This window comes from Pieris rapae, chromosome W (assembly GCF_905147795.1).
Source record: "Pieris rapae chromosome W, ilPieRapa1.1, whole genome shotgun sequence".
Taxonomy (NCBI): domain Eukaryota; kingdom Metazoa; phylum Arthropoda; class Insecta; order Lepidoptera; family Pieridae; genus Pieris; species Pieris rapae.
Genome location: NC_059533.1, coordinates 2,362,551 through 2,381,451, shown reverse-complemented (window position 1 = coordinate 2,381,451; position 18,901 = coordinate 2,362,551). Strand labels below are relative to the sequence as shown.

General features: G+C 37.7%; 1 protein-coding gene across 2 annotated transcripts in view; it reads right to left on the bottom strand.

The window, feature by feature from the left end:
* LOC123690456 (polypeptide N-acetylgalactosaminyltransferase 1-like) overlaps positions 1–18,901 on the bottom strand; it is a 29,305-nt gene that overhangs the window by 8,853 nt on the left and 1,551 nt on the right. The window contains exons 3-15 of one of the 2 annotated variants that reach the window (XM_045633885.1): positions 18,691–18,850; positions 17,610–17,823; positions 7,267–7,358; positions 5,705–5,832; positions 5,501–5,596; positions 4,970–5,049; positions 4,159–4,295; positions 3,644–3,814; positions 3,244–3,319; positions 2,761–2,926; positions 2,546–2,600; positions 2,111–2,336; positions 917–997 (exon numbers count right to left, since the gene is read on the bottom strand). In XM_045633885.1, the coding sequence (XP_045489841.1) occupies positions 917–997; positions 2,111–2,336; positions 2,546–2,600; positions 2,761–2,926; positions 3,244–3,319; positions 3,644–3,814; positions 4,159–4,295; positions 4,970–5,049; positions 5,501–5,596; positions 5,705–5,832; positions 7,267–7,358; positions 17,610–17,823; positions 18,691–18,850 (1,682 nt within the window). Of the gene's footprint in view, positions 1–916; positions 998–2,110; positions 2,337–2,545; positions 2,601–2,760; positions 2,927–3,243; positions 3,320–3,643; positions 3,815–4,158; positions 4,296–4,969; positions 5,050–5,500; positions 5,597–5,704; positions 5,833–7,266; positions 7,359–17,609; positions 17,824–18,690; positions 18,851–18,901 lie in introns of those variants that run through there. The other variant, XM_045633886.1, reaches the window with a different exon arrangement.

The following is an 18,901-nucleotide window of genomic DNA, read 5'->3' as shown; positions in this document are numbered from 1 at the left end:
TTTGTTATAAATTAAGAGATACAACAATTAAAGAAGTGAACTTAGTTGGAGACTTGGGGATACTAATAGATGATAAAATGTGTTTCTCTAATCATATAGATAATATGACAGAAAAAGCATATAAACAACTTGGCTTCGTCAAACGTGTATGCAAATCTTTCAATAATATAAATTGTATAAAATGTCTATACTTTGCTTTTGTTAGGAGTACACTAGAATATGCAAGCACTGTTTGGTCCCCCAGTTACAAGAAATACATTGAAGCAATAGAAAACATTCAAAAAAAGTTCCTTAAGTTTTTAAGTTTTAAGGATTTCCAAAAGTTTAGTAGCTACTTGGATTCCTGCAAGTACTTTGGTATTGAATCCCTTGAATGTAGACGTAAACAATGCGACCTTATATTTTTACATGCTATTTGCAATGGTTTTATTGACTGCCCTGACTTGTTATCGCTTTTACTATTTAAGACCCCTTCATCACCCAATACAAGGCAAATCCAATTATTCGAGATTCCTCGTTCTAAGACCAACTATTTACGAAACTCGGTTATGTATCGCATACCTACAGATTACAACATAAATTACCAGCAAATCGATATATTTAATGTGACTAAAAAATTCTTAAAAAAATATTTTAAAAAATTCAGGTAACTTTTACCAATAATGGCTTTGTTTGTTGTTTCGTGTTGAATATATGTTTTGATTTACCATCTCGATTCTGTGCTTTGTAAAACTGTTATGTTATGTTTCTGTTTATATGTGTATTCCGTTTTGGCTTTTGTGTGTAATGTAATTGTTTGGTTATTGTTTAATGTATTAGCTGTAGGAATACTTAAATAAATAAAATAAATAAAATAAAATAAATGTTACATTTGAAAAAGCTACCTCCTATGGTCTAATATCATAATTTTGCTCACCACTTTGTGTTTGTGTGTGTGTGTATGCGTGTGCAGTGGTGTGACTCGATGTTTCTCAAACACACGCCCATTGTTGATCACCTGCGAAAACATTAAAAATTAAACAGATGCAGTCTAGGCAATGCAAACCTCAATTACAAAAACTCTAAGCTCAGATCATTGTGGACAGTTAGTGGCGCTAAAATGTAAAATGGTGAAACAGGTAAAAAACGTGGTGACATTTAGACACAATATAGGTAACATATCTCTATTACCGTTGTCACAAAATACAACAATCTAAGTGATTGTATTAATAATGAGTTCAACACCATTTTTACCCCAAAGAAAGTCTCTAATTCGCAGTGTAAATCGTTTAGTGATTGGGCGACAGCGGGAATTTGTAAAAGTAGACAACGGTTGTATGACCTTTACGCTGAAAAGTCATATAATCATAATGAAGAATTTACTCCCTATGTTCGAAATTATTCCCGATATATGTTTCCCGATCTAATAAAACATAGTAAATTAATACATTATTAAAGGCAGGTAGTGTGTCGGACCCCAGTAACTTTAGACCAATTTCCTTACTACCGACTTGTAGTAAAATCTTTGAAAAACTATATTAAATCAACTTGTAAGTCATTTTAACATAAACAAATTATTACATCATAATCAGTTCGGTTTTACCAAGGGTCGCTCGACTGCCGATGCCGGTGTTGAGTTATATAGATATATAGTTAAGGTTTGGGAGTAGCATGACCCTTAGGTGTTTTCTGCGACTTATCCAAAGCATTTGATTGTGTCCGACACGAGACTTTAATCTTCTGACTTCCTACTTACACAGTAGAACTCAGAAGGTTGAAGTAATGGTATTTTGGAAATTTGATATTTGTCGTTTGATTTTAAAAATCAAGGACGTATCATCTACAAAAAAACTATCTGATGTTTTTTTCTCTACCATGAAAGGTAGATCATTTATATAAACAAGAAAGAGGAAAGGGCCAAAAATTGAACCCTGTGGTACCCCCATATCTACTGCCGACTCAGAAGACATGACAATCTCGCCGTTGCCTTGAAGGGTCTTGGCACAACTGGAGCAAGACTCGGTCGTCGCAGGAGAAGGCGGTTTTTCCCCTAACATGATTATGACTTTTCTTTGCTTTCTTTCTTTGGGTGCCAAAGAAGAAGAATTAATATAGAAGTGAAAAAGCTCACAGTAATATCCCTTTCGTTGAGTGCGCTGACGATGTCTCTCGCGAAGCTATTATTCGGGTACAGGGTTCGATGTTTGCAATAAATATCCACCTCCAGATGCTCCTCGCTGCTGTTCGCTCTTCTCACTAATTTCAGTATAAACTTGTCCTTCTTCCTCTTCTTTTTGCTCTTTTTGTGTCGGCGTTGATCTGTTTCGTTCACTGATAATAGAGAACGGGAGATGCGTCTGTGAAAATACCATTGTTGCCAACTTTTAATAATGGATTTGTCTTATATTTGGGTGTTTTTAATTTATTATTTTTTATAAAAAGCGCTAATTTAAAATAGAGAAGAGTGCAATATTTCGATAAAAATTCCATTTCTAAGTATACGTTTAAGGAACTTACCGAGGCATAGTGTTGCCAGACATATAACCGAGAAAAATAAAATATATACCTCTGTCCTCTCAATTTCTGCAATCTGAGTTCTTGTTCACTCGGTTCACCTTTATCTGCAATTTTATGTTTAAATCAAATAACAAAATAATTTTAATCTGTGAGCGATGAACTCATTATTTTTATTTAATCATAAATAACTTAGCGAATGATATGTTTATTTAACACAACAAATTAGAAATAATTTTTTTATGAATAATTTAAAATTAAACTCACTGTCAAGTCTAAAGTCATTCTCTTCAGTATAGTCTATGGACCATTTCTGCTCCACACCAGACACACACTTGGGCGCCGTGACGTCACCGCCCGCTTCCCTCGGCGATGTCAGACATAGGCTAGTCTCAATGTGCTGAAGCTGTTTGGACGGCAGGTAGCGCCATCGCTGATAAGAAGATAAGAATGAACAACTCGAGGAGCAGTTTCAACATGAGAAGGAGAAAGTTGGTGCCTGAAAGAAATCTCAAAACAGCGATTTACCCTTCACCTAAAGAATATTCGCTTGGACACTTCGCACATACAAGTTGCCAGAGAGCTCGCAAGTGCGTTGCCGGCCTAAAAATAATGTATTTATAGTATATACCTTTAAATTCCACCTGGAACTTTAATTGTAGAACTATATTCTTGCAAATTAATCGCTGAGGCGATTTACAGGTGTCAGAAAAAATCACCTGGCATATTGAATTCTGAAATCCAACTCACCTGTCCCCTCAACTTCCCGTGACAGGTGACCATGAGCACACGCCGACTGCTGGCTTCATTTTCGTCCGGAGCACGTCTAAAACAACAATTGAAATTTGAACATCTTTTGGAAGAAGAGACCAAACAGTAATAAGTGGTGATATTAATAATATGGTACCTCTTTTCTTCACAGCGTAAACACAATGGCAGAAAGAGACGAGAGATAATTGGTTTAATAAAAAATATTGCAAGATATTTAACTACAAATTCCTATAAATCATTTAAAAACTAGAATATTAACTTTTATATTTTAATTTAGGGATCGTAATGTGCAGTCGATAAGCATGTTACGTCATAGTGCGACGCCATTTTATGTAACGTTTTGCCGGGTTTACTAAATAAAACATAGAGCAGTTCTTACCTGATATATTGCAATTCGGCGCATCTTTCCTCGTCCCTGAGTTCTCCTTTCAGTGAAAGTGCGAAGTACTGAGTGGCTTCGAGAGTGTTATGACAAGGGTAAGAGCCGAGAGGAGACCCTTCGCCTTCTCGTTGGAGGCTATCCAGGCAGAGACCGGACGGATTGCGGAACCTGTAATGACTCCCACTTGTGAAGATCCATTCATAGGACCACAACCTTCTCAGGAAATTAAGTACAATATGAGAAGGACTTTACTTTTTATGAGGAGCAGCGTTGGTATTGGCTTCAGTGTATCGCTAAGGTCGAAGAACCTTGGCTAAACAAACTTACGAAGGACGTTCCACCGCGTTTAACACCTGCTCCTATTAAGGAAAACAAAACAAAAGCGGTTCCTTCTCTTCTAAAAGAGAAGACCTAGGTTTGTTTCTTATTGATTAATGCGTTCCACTTTTGTTCCATCGCGATATTTTCCTTCGTTCCTAAGAAAGAAATTGGTTCAGCTCCATGGCCCATACCTGCCGAATCCAAAAACGTCTCTGACGGGCACAAATTTATCCTTATAAACATGTTGGAGGTACCACGCGAAGCTCTTGCATTTGAGCTTCTCCCGGAGAACCTTTCTATGTGTCACGTCACCGATTTTTGGATTGTTCTAGAAGGAAAAGGAGAAATTTTATATTTTCTATAAACACTTTGTACTTTATCTCTTTTGATCACAGCGCCAAGTGAATTTCAGAGGATGAGTAATGCGGATCGGTACGCCTGTTCTGATGGCCAACATGTGTTTGTTAATTGCTATTGGGGAACCTTTTACCTTGACAGATTTTTCTAATATTAAGGATTGTCCATTGTCATATGCAAAGATTCGTAAGTCTGATCTGGAAAACCAGAATTTGTATCCGAATTTGGGTCTAATATTATAAAATTGTGGAAAGCTTATGGCTGAAATTCATCATACCGAGGCGGATTTTTGTTATAGAAGTGAAGGCAAACTTGCAAGCCGCTCACCTGATGTTAAGTGATATCGCCCATGGACACTCAACGCCAGAGGACTCACTCGGGCTGTTTTAATATAATTTTTTTGTGAAACAGGAGACAAAGAAGCAGGCGAGTCACTTTTCAAAAAAGTCAGACGCTAGAGGGTGTGTTGCCAACCTTTGAAATAAATGAATGAAGTGTCATTTAACAGTATATAGAATATACAAATTATATTTTAAACGCACCCCACAAAAACGGCTCCATAGCATGCGCGTAGGCATGTAACACGGAAGTTGCGATCTGACAGGTCAGTAGTAATCGCAATTTTTTATTATTGATATTTCTTACCCTCAAATCTGGTCGATGGAGATAAAATAATTCGGCATATTCATCCATCCACACATCGGCCATTCGGGCTGTGTTTATTCCTGAAATATTTCCAAGTATTAGCGCTCTCACCTTCACTATTCCCATATTTATCCCACATACGTACGGAAAAGAGATGACAATAACGTGAATGATCAGCTTTATCAGTGACAATGACAGGAGGCAAACGGCAAGAGGCTGACCTGATGTTAAATACCACCCTGGACTCGCTGCCTCAAGCCTCGCCCGTTGATGGCCTTTTGACATTTGGCACGTTTGTTGTGGGACTCCTCAGCCTTATGTGCCATGCCGTAGATTTTTAGGGTCTAAGACCAATTTCCTCATGATGTTTTCCTCCATAACAGGGAGTGTTAAACAGATAGAAGACCATTGGTGCACAGCCGGGTCCTACCAACTCAGGAAAGAGAAATGAAGCTACTATTCCAACACTGCGCAAAAAGAACTGCAACTGAAATTATCTATTAATACTACAATTATATAATATAAAGTTACCGTGTGTGTCGGTGTGTGCAGGTAGACCATATGGATGGAACGATCGAAACACATGTCCGACCCGTGAACACGGAATCGTTTCGAGGGTACCGCCACCTAGGAAATTATAAATCTGTTTAATAACATATAAAATAAAAATACTAAAACGTATTAAATATTTAATAATTTATTTTGCTAATACAAATAGATTTACAATCTACTTACACTGCCAAATCCTAAAGGACATTTCCAGGTGCTCCCCACCCCATCCAGCCATCTGCTCATCATACGCTCCCAATTCCCAATAATACTGACGATTTATCGCGAAAAGACCACCCGCCATTGTTGGAGACCTGGTATTTCAAGGACATATCTATGATTTCCAAAATTTGTCGTCGGTTTTAATATTATTCTATTATCTATGTATAGTACTACAAATGTTGGCCAGAGAAAAATCAGCGTGCTCTTTCTATCCCTGAGGTCGTATAGGCTGTGGACTTAATGAAGAAGCCTTAGACGACGTATCGGGCACAGAAGGATAATTTGTAACACCACTGGTTGTAAACAATATTTCCAAATACAATAACATAATATATAGAACAGTAGGATTACCTGATAATCAGTGATACATGGACGCTCTCAATGTCATCCGGCTTTCGATAAAGATGCCAAACACAATTAAACAGATATTGTGATTATCCTACCATAAAACATATTTATTAATCTAAATCTTACGAGACTTACAGTTGGCCGAGGTTGTGAGACCAAGTTGTAGCAAAAACGTTATTTTATTTTTTTTTTATTTTTTATTTTTTTTTTATTTATTTAAGTATTCCTACAGCTAATACATTAAACAATAACCAAACAATTACATTACACACAAAAGCCAAAACGGAATACACATATAAACAGAAACATAACATAACAGTTTTACAAAGCACAGAATCGAGATGGTAAATCCAAACATATATTCAACATACAACAAACAAAGCCATTATTGGTAAAAGTTACCTGAATTTTTTAAAATATTTTTTTAAGAATTTTTTAGTCACATTAAATATATCGATTTGCTGGTAATTTATGTTGTAATCTGTAGGTATGCGATACATAACCGAGTTTCGTAAATAGTTGGTCTTAGAACGAGGAATCTCGAATAATTGGATTTGCCTTGTATTGGGTGATGAAGGGGTCTTAAATAGTAAAAGCGATAACAAGTCAGGGCAGTCAATAAAACCATTGCAAATAGCATGTAAAAATATAAGGTCGCATTGTTTACGTCTACATTCAAGGGATTCAATACCAAAGTACTTGCAGGAATCCAAGTAGCTACTAAACTTTTGGAAATCCTTAAAACTTAAAAACTTAAGGAACTTTTTTTGAATGTTTTCTATTGCTTCAATGTATTTCTTGTAACTGGGGGACCAAACAGTGCTTGCATATTCTAGTGTACTCCTAACAAAAGCAAAGTATAGACATTTTATACAATTTATGTTATTGAAAGATTTGCATACACGTTTGACGAAGCCAAGTTGTTTATATGCTTTTTCTGTCATATTATCTATATGATTAGAGAAACACATTTTATCATCTATTAGTATCCCCAAGTCTCTAACTAAATTCACTTCTTTAATTGTTGTATCTCTTAATTTATAACAAAATTGCAACTGAATTCTGTCTCCACTATCGTTAATTACAAACAAACAAATAGGTAGATCTTGGAAACCTTCGCTCGCTAAGTTGGATTGCATACATATTTCCAAGGAATCTCTTAGTCCACAAATCCTTACCATGTTGGGGCAATGTCTGATCCGCGCCGCTTTTTCTCCCATTCGGGAACATCAATCCACGTGAAATGGCCCATGAACGTGAACCCTCCCACCTAGAAATTTATCGAAAATAAATACCACAGACTGTCATAGTGCTGACAAACGAAGTTAATTAAATACAATTTGTGGATAGCGTTCAGAGTCGAGTTTTTAATGTTTTCGATATGGATGAAAGCGCTCCCCCTGGAACTGGACTAAGGGTACAATTCAGAAAGGAGCCTTGAACATTGCAATAATATATCTCACTTCAAGACAGGCAATTCAGTACCTTTTTACCTTAAAAACAGTTTTATGTATACCAAAACAATGCGTATATGTTTGTGCATCTTGGCTTGTGGGGAAACTAATTTTAAATTCAAGAGGTTTTGCAGTTTTTTTTATCAATACATTTTGTTGGTCAATTTGCAGCAGCCAGTGTTGTATGAACAACACAAGGCACATTTTTATTTTATTTAAAATCTTTTATTATTGGTTTGAGGGCTTGGGTATCCAGAAGGTATATTCAGGACGCTCCATTCGTGTGTCATAATAGTAAAGGAATCCAACTCTACCAAGACGTGCGTCTGCTGCCTGATCTTCTTCCACTTGCCACTTTACCACTTGGCACAGACTAAGTCAAAGTTTGAGTTGATTTGTGAATACAATACGTGATGTACACATGCTCTTTTATGAACTTTACCCTCAGTCACTTTCCTTAGTTAAAATCAACTGTCATCTTGTCTAAACCATTATATTAAACCAACGTTAAGCTAAAACTACGTTAGTATTCGGTGGGCTGAAAAGTTCACTACATGTGGTTTTTTTTCCTTTACTCACAGTGGTTGCCTGGAAGAAATCGCTCGAAAGCGATAAGGGAGCAAGTTGCTTTTAATTAAATTATGTTCATTATTTTTTCTTTTATGTAATACAACGAAGTGTTAATAAAAATAATAATAAACTTTTCTGCCAACCTTAACAAACACCGCATGCATAACTATTTACAAGATAAGAAATAAAGACAATTACCGACTCTTTAGAGTTAGAGGTATAGGAAGGAAGGAATTGCAGCAATCCTCATTCAATGGTTCAAGTTTAACAAACTAGGCTAACTGATAATGATCATTTAATTTTCTCTTCTACATTACCTGTGTGAAGGCTGTATTAAAGTCGGCTAACCAAGTCCATGGAAAAGTGGACAATTAATAAATCAATATGTACCTATCTTAAATTACATTAACTGCCAGTTCTCAAATTATTGTCGGCTATTGTTTTGTCGGCATTAATTATCTGCTTTTGGCACATGCTATATTATTTATGCTATATTATAAATAAGCTATATATTATAAACGCATTCCGATGCTCAATCGAAAGTCCAAAGTTGCTATTTTAAGTTCAAATATGCCATTTTCAGGGCCAGATAAGCCATCAAAGCCGCATGTTCAATTAAAAGCTGCCGTTTAAAGGCTAAAGTGTAACTTTAAGGCATGCATGCATTGCATATAACCTGAAACTGCTCAGCGGCCTCAAGTTGAAAGGTGGTCTGATCTATGACATCTATCAACGGTGTCACGACCGCGTCCCGTTTGTGGGAGATTCTTTGCAACAGTGGCCTCATCCAATCGGGAGCGGCTTCGCAGTGCGCGTCCAAAAATATTAACACATCACCTCTGGCCTTACGCGCGCCACGCATTCGTGCCCTCATGAGACCTTGCCTACGGAAGACTTGATGTTTGAGCTTAAGCGGTTGAATACTTTAAGCGTACCAATTCTGAAAAGGCCTTGCCTGATGTTAGGTTAACCCCTTCCTGCATTTTGGTACAAATATGATCCACACCGTTCTTTGATCAATATTTTCTGTTTGAATAAATAAAACTTCGTTTTCTGCAAGAAAGATCATAACCGGTACATACGCTTCCATACTAAATACTAACAACACCATCTCTGAGTAAATAGCTGTACTAAAAATGAGTTGCAAGTTAGAAGGACATATTTCGACCGGTGCCCCGCGTAAGTGTCTTTTTAAAATTCGTTTAAAAATAGTTATCATCCCAATTTCAGTTAGTAAAAATACGTAACGTAGGTGAGATATTGCAACTTATCTGGACAAGGTAAGGTTTTCTGTATTTTTATGATTTTACTCTGCGAAAATGTTATTTTAAGGTTTGGACTAAATATGAGCCAACATGCAGAAATATTCCTTTTACAGTTGGTTAATATTTGGTACATTATGCATTAACGTAATACTTGCGGACTGTGGTTTTTTATTTCAATGAAAGGCAGCAGGTACAGGAAAAACATTTTTTTATAATTAAAGATATAGAAAATTTATTTTTAACATCAATAATGATTATGTGATTCAGGCTGAATGCAATCTAAATGAACAACACCCCATTCGGATGAAATACTAAGAGACTCAATTTTTAGATTCATATTGTTTTGTTGTAGTACATATAATGGACCCAATAAAATTTTATGGTGGTGTACATACATACCATCATTCAAAAACTTCCTAACGGCACCACCGATGAAAAGGTTTCTGATTATGATAACTACAGAAAACGGGCTAGGGATCGGCCACCTATAATACTACCTGAATCAGATTCTGACATGGAAGGCGACATTCCATTATCAGAACTTACCAGTACCAGTTCACGTGCTAACAGAAACGCAAAAACTAGATGGAGGGACAGCTTTTTAGAGAAAACAGAAACAGAAATTCAGTTCTTAGGCAATACCAGCTTGCCTGCTGATATAACGGAATTAGAGTTATCATCCTGTAATCGCTTTGAAGAAATTAAACGTTTCTTACATTTCAATGATAACTCAACCCAAATTCCCAAAGGTCAGGTTGGCTATGATCTATGACCTACGTTGGCAGCAAACCCATGACCGAAGTGAGACGTTACGTTAAAAAAGAAAAAGTGTACCAAGCTGTTCCCCGACCAAAGGCTGTCACGTCATACAACAGTCACATGGAAGGTGTGGATCTGTTAGATGCACTTCCTGGGTAAGCGGAATCCAGATCTGATCACACAAATTTTATTACCGCATATTCTTTCATCTTTTGGATATGACGACAGTCAATACTTGGCTGTTATATAGACGTGGAAATACTGACGCTGGTGCATGGTTTCCCCTTAGCGATTTCAAAGTAGCTGTGGTGGAAGCCCTCACTATGACCAATAAGCCCAGCACAGTCGCCAAACGCGGATCCTGCAATCTTATCGAAACTGCAATCCAAGAGAAGAAGTCCAGAGGAGCTATTAGAGCTATAATAAGAGCTCTTTCTGGATTCGAACTAGATGTTCCTCTTGACCAGCTGGATCACTTGCGTATCGGGTTATCCAGGTAGCGTTGCTAAGTGCCTGAGTGCAAGGGTAGATACCACATGCTATGCAGGAAATGTCAAGTCAACTTATGCTTGAATGAGAAGAGAAATTGTTTCCTGCTGTTTCATACTATTTAATACTTTTTTTTGCAATTTCTGCATATTGTGCCATATTTGAACCAAAGTGGAAAAACCTGATTTTCTTACATATTTTTTAATAAATTTTAATTTGTTAAAATACGTGTCTTTTTATTTATTTTTTTACGTAACATATATTTTTTTGGCTCGAAAACAAAAAATCATGCAGGAAGGGGTTAAGCATTGGCTTACCTGCACTTAACATTAGGTGAGCCTCCTTTGAATGCGCTAACCAAAATATATATAGTTTTCTTTATAAATAGAGCACTGACTTTTAAATGGAACAAACGGGCAGGAGGCACTCAATGCCAGAGAATGCCTTTTATGAATTGCTGTGCTTGAACTCGACTTGTTTCGGAAATACCTATTGCTTACAGACACCCATTGCCAGAGGGCTCGTGAGAGCGTTGCCGGCCTTTTAGGAATTGGTATGCTCTTTTATTGCGGGACCCTTCGGAAATACTTCAGTGGGCTGTCCACGACGGCGGTATCGCTTAACATCTGATAAACCTTCTGCCCGTTTGCCGCCTATTTTTATAGAACAGGGTTAGGTATATACTGTCAATGCCAGAGTGCATTGTCGGCCTTTTAGGCCTATCAAGGTAGAAATGTGCAAAGTGCCAAAAATACGTGACAACAAAATGTGCTGTACAAAATGAAACCTAAGCGAACCGCTCAAGACGTAACATATATCGATTAATACCCGATACGGCACTAGATATACGCGTATCATATCGTAAACGTATCCGATATTGAAATATCAAATATCCAGTACAAAGCCCTTAATATAATAAATATTTACTACGTACGAAATTACGTATGCAAAAGAAATTTAAATGTTTGTAAACAAACGTGTCGAAACCAAATCAAGTGATAGGTTCCTCTCTTAAGGCTTGAACAGTGCTCAAATCGGTCAACTAGCCCTAGTTTAAATTAAATTGTTGGAAGAACTGTCGCTCATATGCATTTGAAAAAAATATATATTGTGGGTTGAAGCCTACTGTATCGATTGATAAAACCAAAAAAGATAAAAGCAATACCAATTTCCCAAAAAAAAATGTACCATCGAACCGTAGATTAGACATAAATTACAAATTCGCTCCAAAACGGTTTATGCGATTTATTTTAATATTACACGTATTATTAGATATAGCATATATTATTATTTTGATAAAAAAAATTTTGTATTAATTCGTTTCCTGGGCATGGAAAGTAATAAAAGGTAAATAAACTCAAGCGCAATGGGCTTCCCTCCGCAATTTCACACCCGCGAGCCCTGCATGCGGCTTGTCTTCAGTCCACCTCAACGCTTTGCGACGGGAGGACTACGCTTGTGTGTCGAAGCCAATAATAATTAAATATTTGCGTATTTTAGTTTTTACCCGCGGATTTTTTTAGAAATGCCAAAATATAAAAAGAAATATCAAGTGAGGCGAGGACATGAACTTCGGAAATTATTGTATGTTATAAGTATATGTATATAAGTACCTACCCAAACAAAACTCAAATTTAGAGTTGTCAAGTTTCAAGTGCAACTTGTACAACCAAGTAAAATAAGTTGCTGAACCTGATACCTGATGGAATCTGAAAGTGGGTACTGGATCTCGAGGATGGTAAGCAGTAGACATACCGTCATTGAGCTCGTTGTAATCAGCTCAGCGAGACGATACTAGAAATGTGACTAAATGAACCTGATGATGGACTCCGAAGGTGGGTACTGGGTCTCGAGGATGGCAAGCAGTAAACATACCGTCATTGAGCTCGTTGTAATCAGATCAGCGAGACGATACTAGAAATGTGACTATATGAACCTGATGATGGACTCCGAAGGTGGGTACAGAGTCTCGAGGATGATAAGCATTAGACATACCGTCATTGAGCTCGTTGTAATCAGCTTAGCGAAACGATACTAGAAATGTGACTATATGAACCTGATGATGGACTCCGAAGGTGGATACTGAGTCTCGAGGATGGTAAACAGTAGACATACCGTCATTGAGCTCGTTGTAATCAGCTCAGCGAGACGATACAAGAAATTTTACTATATGAACCTGATAATGGTCTCCGAAGGTGGGGACCGGATCTCGAGGATGGTAAGCAGTAGACATGGCGTCATTGAGCTCGTTGTAATCAGCTCAGCAAGACGATACTAGAAATGTGACTACATGAACCTGATGATGAACTCCGAAGGTGGGTACTGGATCTCGAGGATGGTAAGCAGTAGACATACTAGCCCAGTCATATTAGGTAAGAAAAGGGGTCAACCTCGGAATGAAAGATAATAAGCTGCAAATTGGTATGAACCTTTGTTTTGTCATTCTAAATGTTGTCTCAAAAGTCACAATCGTTATCGTGTCCGCGTCTTAAGATATTCAAGGTCAAAGGTCACAAAAATCGGTTTTTCGCGAATATCTGGCTTTCTATCGGTTAAATGAGATTTGCATTTATTATAAAAGTTGTAGGCTATAAAATTCCCTACAACTTTTGTTTAAACTTTTTTTTCATACGACCAACCGTTTTGAAGGTAGAGCGCGAAGTGCACATCGTACAGTCATAAACCTGTACAACTGTCAACACTTCCACCAACAAGTGTAGCAGCTCATCAACACATAAAACGTTTCTACTACCAGATTCAAACGTGGTTAGGGAAGGACTTAGAACCTCAAGAATGGGGCTGGATGCTTGAAAATGAAATCCTGGAGCCCATACGAACGTTATTACCTCCAGCACCAGCCGAACTACTAAACGTAATATTTTGCAATTGCAAAAATGGTTGTGGTTCCCGCTGTGGATGCAGAAAATCAGGGCTACAATGTTCTTTAGCTTGCGGCCAGTGCAACGGACAAGCTTGCCTCAACGCTTCACTGTATCCAAGTAATCCCGATGAAGAAAATACATATGATCCCGATATTCTGGAAGGTTTGGAGATGAACATGACAGATAATGAGGATGATGACAATGAATCGAACATTTTTGAGCGACAAGAAGAAGAAGAAGACGAAGAAGAAGAAGATAATTAGCTTCCATTTCCAATTTCATTACAATTAAAATCAACAAAGATACTTTTGATATTTGAACTCACATTTTGATAAATGTATATTATGCCGTATTTAATAATAAAAAAAAATATGTGTAAAATATATACTCTTACTATCATTTTAACTTAAAATAAAACTAAAATATATAATCCAGAATTAATAATATTTTATACTTAAATAGTTAAATATGAATAATTATATATAAATAATCAAGTTACTTACTTTAATTAAATATAAATAATTAATAGTTAGAACATAAATAATAGGCATTGTTTAATAATTATAATTATTGTAAATAATTGACTTTATAACGTACTGATAACCATAACTCACGCTTGACCTTGCATTAGGCCGTATATGACTGTACGATGTGCACTTCGCGCTCTACCTTCAAAACGGTTGGTCGTATGAAAAAAAAGTTTAAACAAAAGTTGTAGGGAATTTTGTAGCCTACAACTTTTATAATAAATGCAAATCTCATTCAACCGATAGGAAGCCAGATATTCGCGAAAAACCGATTTTTGTGACCTTTGACCTTGAATATCTTAAGACGCGGACACGATAACGATTGTGACTTTTGAGACAACATTTAGAATGACAAAACAAAGGTTCATACCAATTTGCAGCTTATTATCTTTCATTCCGAGGTGAAACCCCTAATATGACTGGGCTATACCGTCATTGAGCTCGTTGTAATCAGCTCAGCAAGACGATACTAGAAATGTGACTATATGAACCTGATGATGAACTCCGAAGGTGGGTACTGGATCTCGAGGATGGTAAGCAGTAGACATACCGTCATTAAGCTCATTGTAATCAGCTTAGCGAAAAGATACTAGAAATGTGACTATATGAACCTGATGATGGACTCCGAAGGTGGATACTGAGTCTCGAGGATGGTAAACAGTAGACATACCGTCATTGAGCTCGTTGTAATCAGCTCAGCGAGACGATACAAGAAATTTTACTATATGAACCTGATAATGGTCTCCGAAGGTGGGGACCGGATCTCGAGGATGGTAAACAGTAGACATACCGTCATTGTGCTCGTTGTAATCAGCTTAGCGAAACGATACTAGAAATGTGACTATATGAACCTGATGATGGACTCCGAAGGTGGATACTGAGTCTCGAGGATGGTAAACAGTAGACATACCGTCATTGAGCTCGTTGTAATCAGCTCAGCGAGACGATACAAGAAATTTTACTATATGAACCTGATAATGGTCTCCGAAGGTGGGGACCGGATCTCGAGGATGGTAAGCAGTAGACATGGCGTCATTGAGCTCGTTGTAATCAGCTCAGCAAGACGATACTAGAAATGTGACTATATGAATCTGATGATGAACTCCGAAGGTGGGTAATGGATCTCGAGGATGGTAAGCAGTAGACATACCGTCATTGAGCTCGTTGTAATCAGCTCAGCGAGACGATACTAGAAGAGAACCTGATAGTGGACTCCGAAGGTGGGTACTGGGTCTGATTGACTCTGATTTCATTTTCGGGCTTAGATATAACATGCTGCACTCGTAGGTTTCAGAACCAAGAAAAATATTTAAAATTTCAACTGGAAGACGAATCGTTGAAATTGATTATTTTTTCAATAAACTCAAAGAAATATAGTGGTATTATAGTAAATATTACCAAATATTTATTTAATATTAAATATTAATAAGTTCATATAGTCACATTTCTAGTATCGTCTCGCTGAGCTGATTACAACGAGCTCAATGATGGTATGTCTACTGCTTACCATCCTCGAGATCCGGTACCCACCTTCGGAGTCCATTATCAGGTTCATATAACACATTTCTAGTATCGTCTCGCTAAGCTGATTACAACGAGCTCAATGATGGTATGTCTACTGCTTACCATCCTCGAGATCCAGTACCCACCTTCGGAGTCCATTATCAGGTTCATATAACACATTTCTAGTATCGTCTCGCTGAGCTGATTACAACGAGCTCAATGACGGTATGTCTACTGCTAACCATCCTCGAGATCCAGTACCCACCTTCGGAGTCCATTATCAGGTTCATATAGTCACATTTCTCGTATCGTCTCGCTGAGCTGATTACAACGAGCTCAATGACGGTATGTCTGCTGCTTACCATCCTCGAGATCCACTACTCACCTTCGGAGTCCATCATTAGATTCATATAGTCACATTTCTAGTATCGTTTCGCTGAGCTGATTACAACGAGCTCAATGACGGTATGTCTACTGCTTACCATCCTCGAGACCCAGTACCCACATTCGGAGTCCATCATCAGGTTCATATAGTCACATTTCTAGTATCGTTTCGCTGAGCTGATTACAACGAGCTCAATGACGGTATGTCTGCTGCTTACCATCCTCGAGATCCACTACTCACCTTCGGAGTCCATCATCAGGTTCATATAGTCACATTTCTAGTATCGTTTCGCTGAGCTGATTACAACGAGCTCAATGACGGTATGTCTACTGCTTACCATCCTCGAGACCCAGTACCCACATTCGGAGTCCATCATCAGGTTCATATAGTCACATTTCTAGTATCGTTTCGCTGAGCTGATTACAACGAGCTCAATGACGGTATGTCTGCTGCTTACCATCCTCGAGATCCACTACTCACCTTCGGAGTCCATCATCAGGTTCATATAGTCACATTTCTAGTATCGTTTCGCTGAGCTGATTACAACGAGCTCAATGACGGTATGTCTACTGCTTACCATCCTCGAGATCCAGTACCAACCATCAGAGTCCATCGTCAGCTGATGCTGATGACTCGGTTTCGGTATTTTAGCAATACTGACATTAAAAAGTTTTAACCTCAGAACGAATTAAACATGTAAAAAAATCATGTATGTACTAGTTAAATAATTGGCAGCCACCATTTTTTCTAGACCAATATTTATTTATAAATTTTTATATTTAGCTAATAATTGGTTTCGTATTCACGTAGTTTTGTTAGACTATTCACTATTTTGTTAGACTAGATGGCGTTAGTAAATTATTGTTTGTAGTAGAGGTCAAATCCTCAAAGTCATCGGCGTATGTTAGAGTCTTAATCAGGTTTCGCTCTATTAAATTGAATTCATGTACGATATGATGCATATATAGAGTACGATTTCGATATAATATAGGTGGCATCATGTAAGAAGAGCGCTGGCGGTCAAGCTGCGCAGTAGATGATTTATCGATCTATTTGGTGGCATGAGGTGCGGTGCGGGGCGGGCGGGTGACGCGCCGCTTGTTTGCCGGTGCGCTATTGGTTCGTCAGTTAACCTTTGCTTCCCGCGCTGTGTTGACGTTACGTTTGTTCTCAAAGTACTACCGCACACAAAAGTTTTTAATTACGAAATGGATTTTCACAGAAAAGTGAGAAAAATTATTTATGATGTATATTGTTCTATGTCCTCTGGATGGATTTCACGTCACCCATGACGATTTAATGGAAGGAGTTTCACCTTTACTTTAATTTTTTTTAACATTCTAGATTAAACATTTTAAACTGAATTCAACATGTTTTAGTTCTATTTTCTATTCCATATATTTATCAATGTACCTAACATTAATCAATATACGAAACGGCGAGCAAAAAAAAACGTTAAAAAATAAAACAATAGGCCTAGTATAGTACTTGCGTGCGCGATTGTACCCGTGCGCAAAGTTACCCGCTCCACTTTCTCCCAGCGGCGTGACGCGGCCTGTACTTAAATATCGAGTCCTAATCGATATAAGACTTAAATATCTGAAACGATACCGCGTATCGAACGTATTATTACTATTCGAGGACGTGCCGATCGATGGATAAACCCCAAAAGTTCCCAAAACCTAACCTGAAACACGGCCGGGTCTTGAACGCTGTAGTAAAACGTGTCCGCCTCTATCACATCTATGATGGGTACCACAACAGCATGAGGGGCATCCTTGACCCGTTGGAGTAAGGGCCTAAGCCAGTCGGTTTGCGTTTCGCAATGTGCGTCCAAGAAGACCAACGTATCGCCAGTCGCGTAACGAGCTCCCGCGAGACGTGCTCGTGTTAGGCCGACACTGTATGAAACGACTTCGTAAGAAGCGAAGGCAAGGTGAGGAAGACCGTTGAAACTAAAGTGCCACTGTAAGGGTGAGAGACTGTTCCTCCAAACCATAGAACGAATCTTCGACCTGCCTAATCGCTGACTGGCTTCAAGGTACCAGTGATTAAAAATCTAAATGGAGAAATTGTAGTTGTATATGCTTAGTTGAAAATACTTCGATACCGCATTTTAAGGTATGACGTCATCGCAGTGACGTTCCTGTTAAAATTCTACCCAGACATTTGCTATCTACTCTATAACCTATGAATATTCTACCCCACTCTCAAAATCAAATTTATAATGAAACACTCCAATAGTAAACTAACTAAGGCAAAGCTTTTTAAAACTTGAAAATATTCTAAAACTACCCTCATTTTCATTACAAACTAGTCTACATACCATAATTTGATTTCTATTAAAACCAAACACAACCAAAGTACCCTCATTAAATAACCTCAAAATCTTTCCCCGTCTCATACTCAAACGTTGATTGATGTATCATATCAATGATGGGCGTTAGAACGGCTGTGTGCTTCTCTTTAATCCTCTGAAGTAGCGGTCTAAGCCAGTCGGCCATTGCTTCGCAATTTGAGTCAAGGAATATCATGACGTCAATAGTAGCTTTGCGACTACCCTCGAAACGAGCACGCGTAACTCCTACCCTACATTATTTTCATATAAAATTGAATTTCATTTTAATTCATTGAAATTATTATTGAAGTCTAGATGAACATAAGAACAGAAGATAGAACACACAGGGACTAGGACCCCTCTGAATAATAAAACTAGATATCTGTTTCATTATTATATTACAAAAAAAATATATATGAAATAAACTCACCGATCAGGCAACCGTAATATCTTGATCAGATCTGGTGGTATCCTAGTTCGTATGTAATGACTAAGCTTACCTCTTAGTTCAGGCAATGTTGAGTTATCATCAACTAATTTTATTTCTTTTAAATATACAAATGGTGATGATGGGTCTTGGCCGGGATACCCTTAAATAATAGAAGAAAGAAAACAACATTTATTTGTGCAAACAAGAAGTC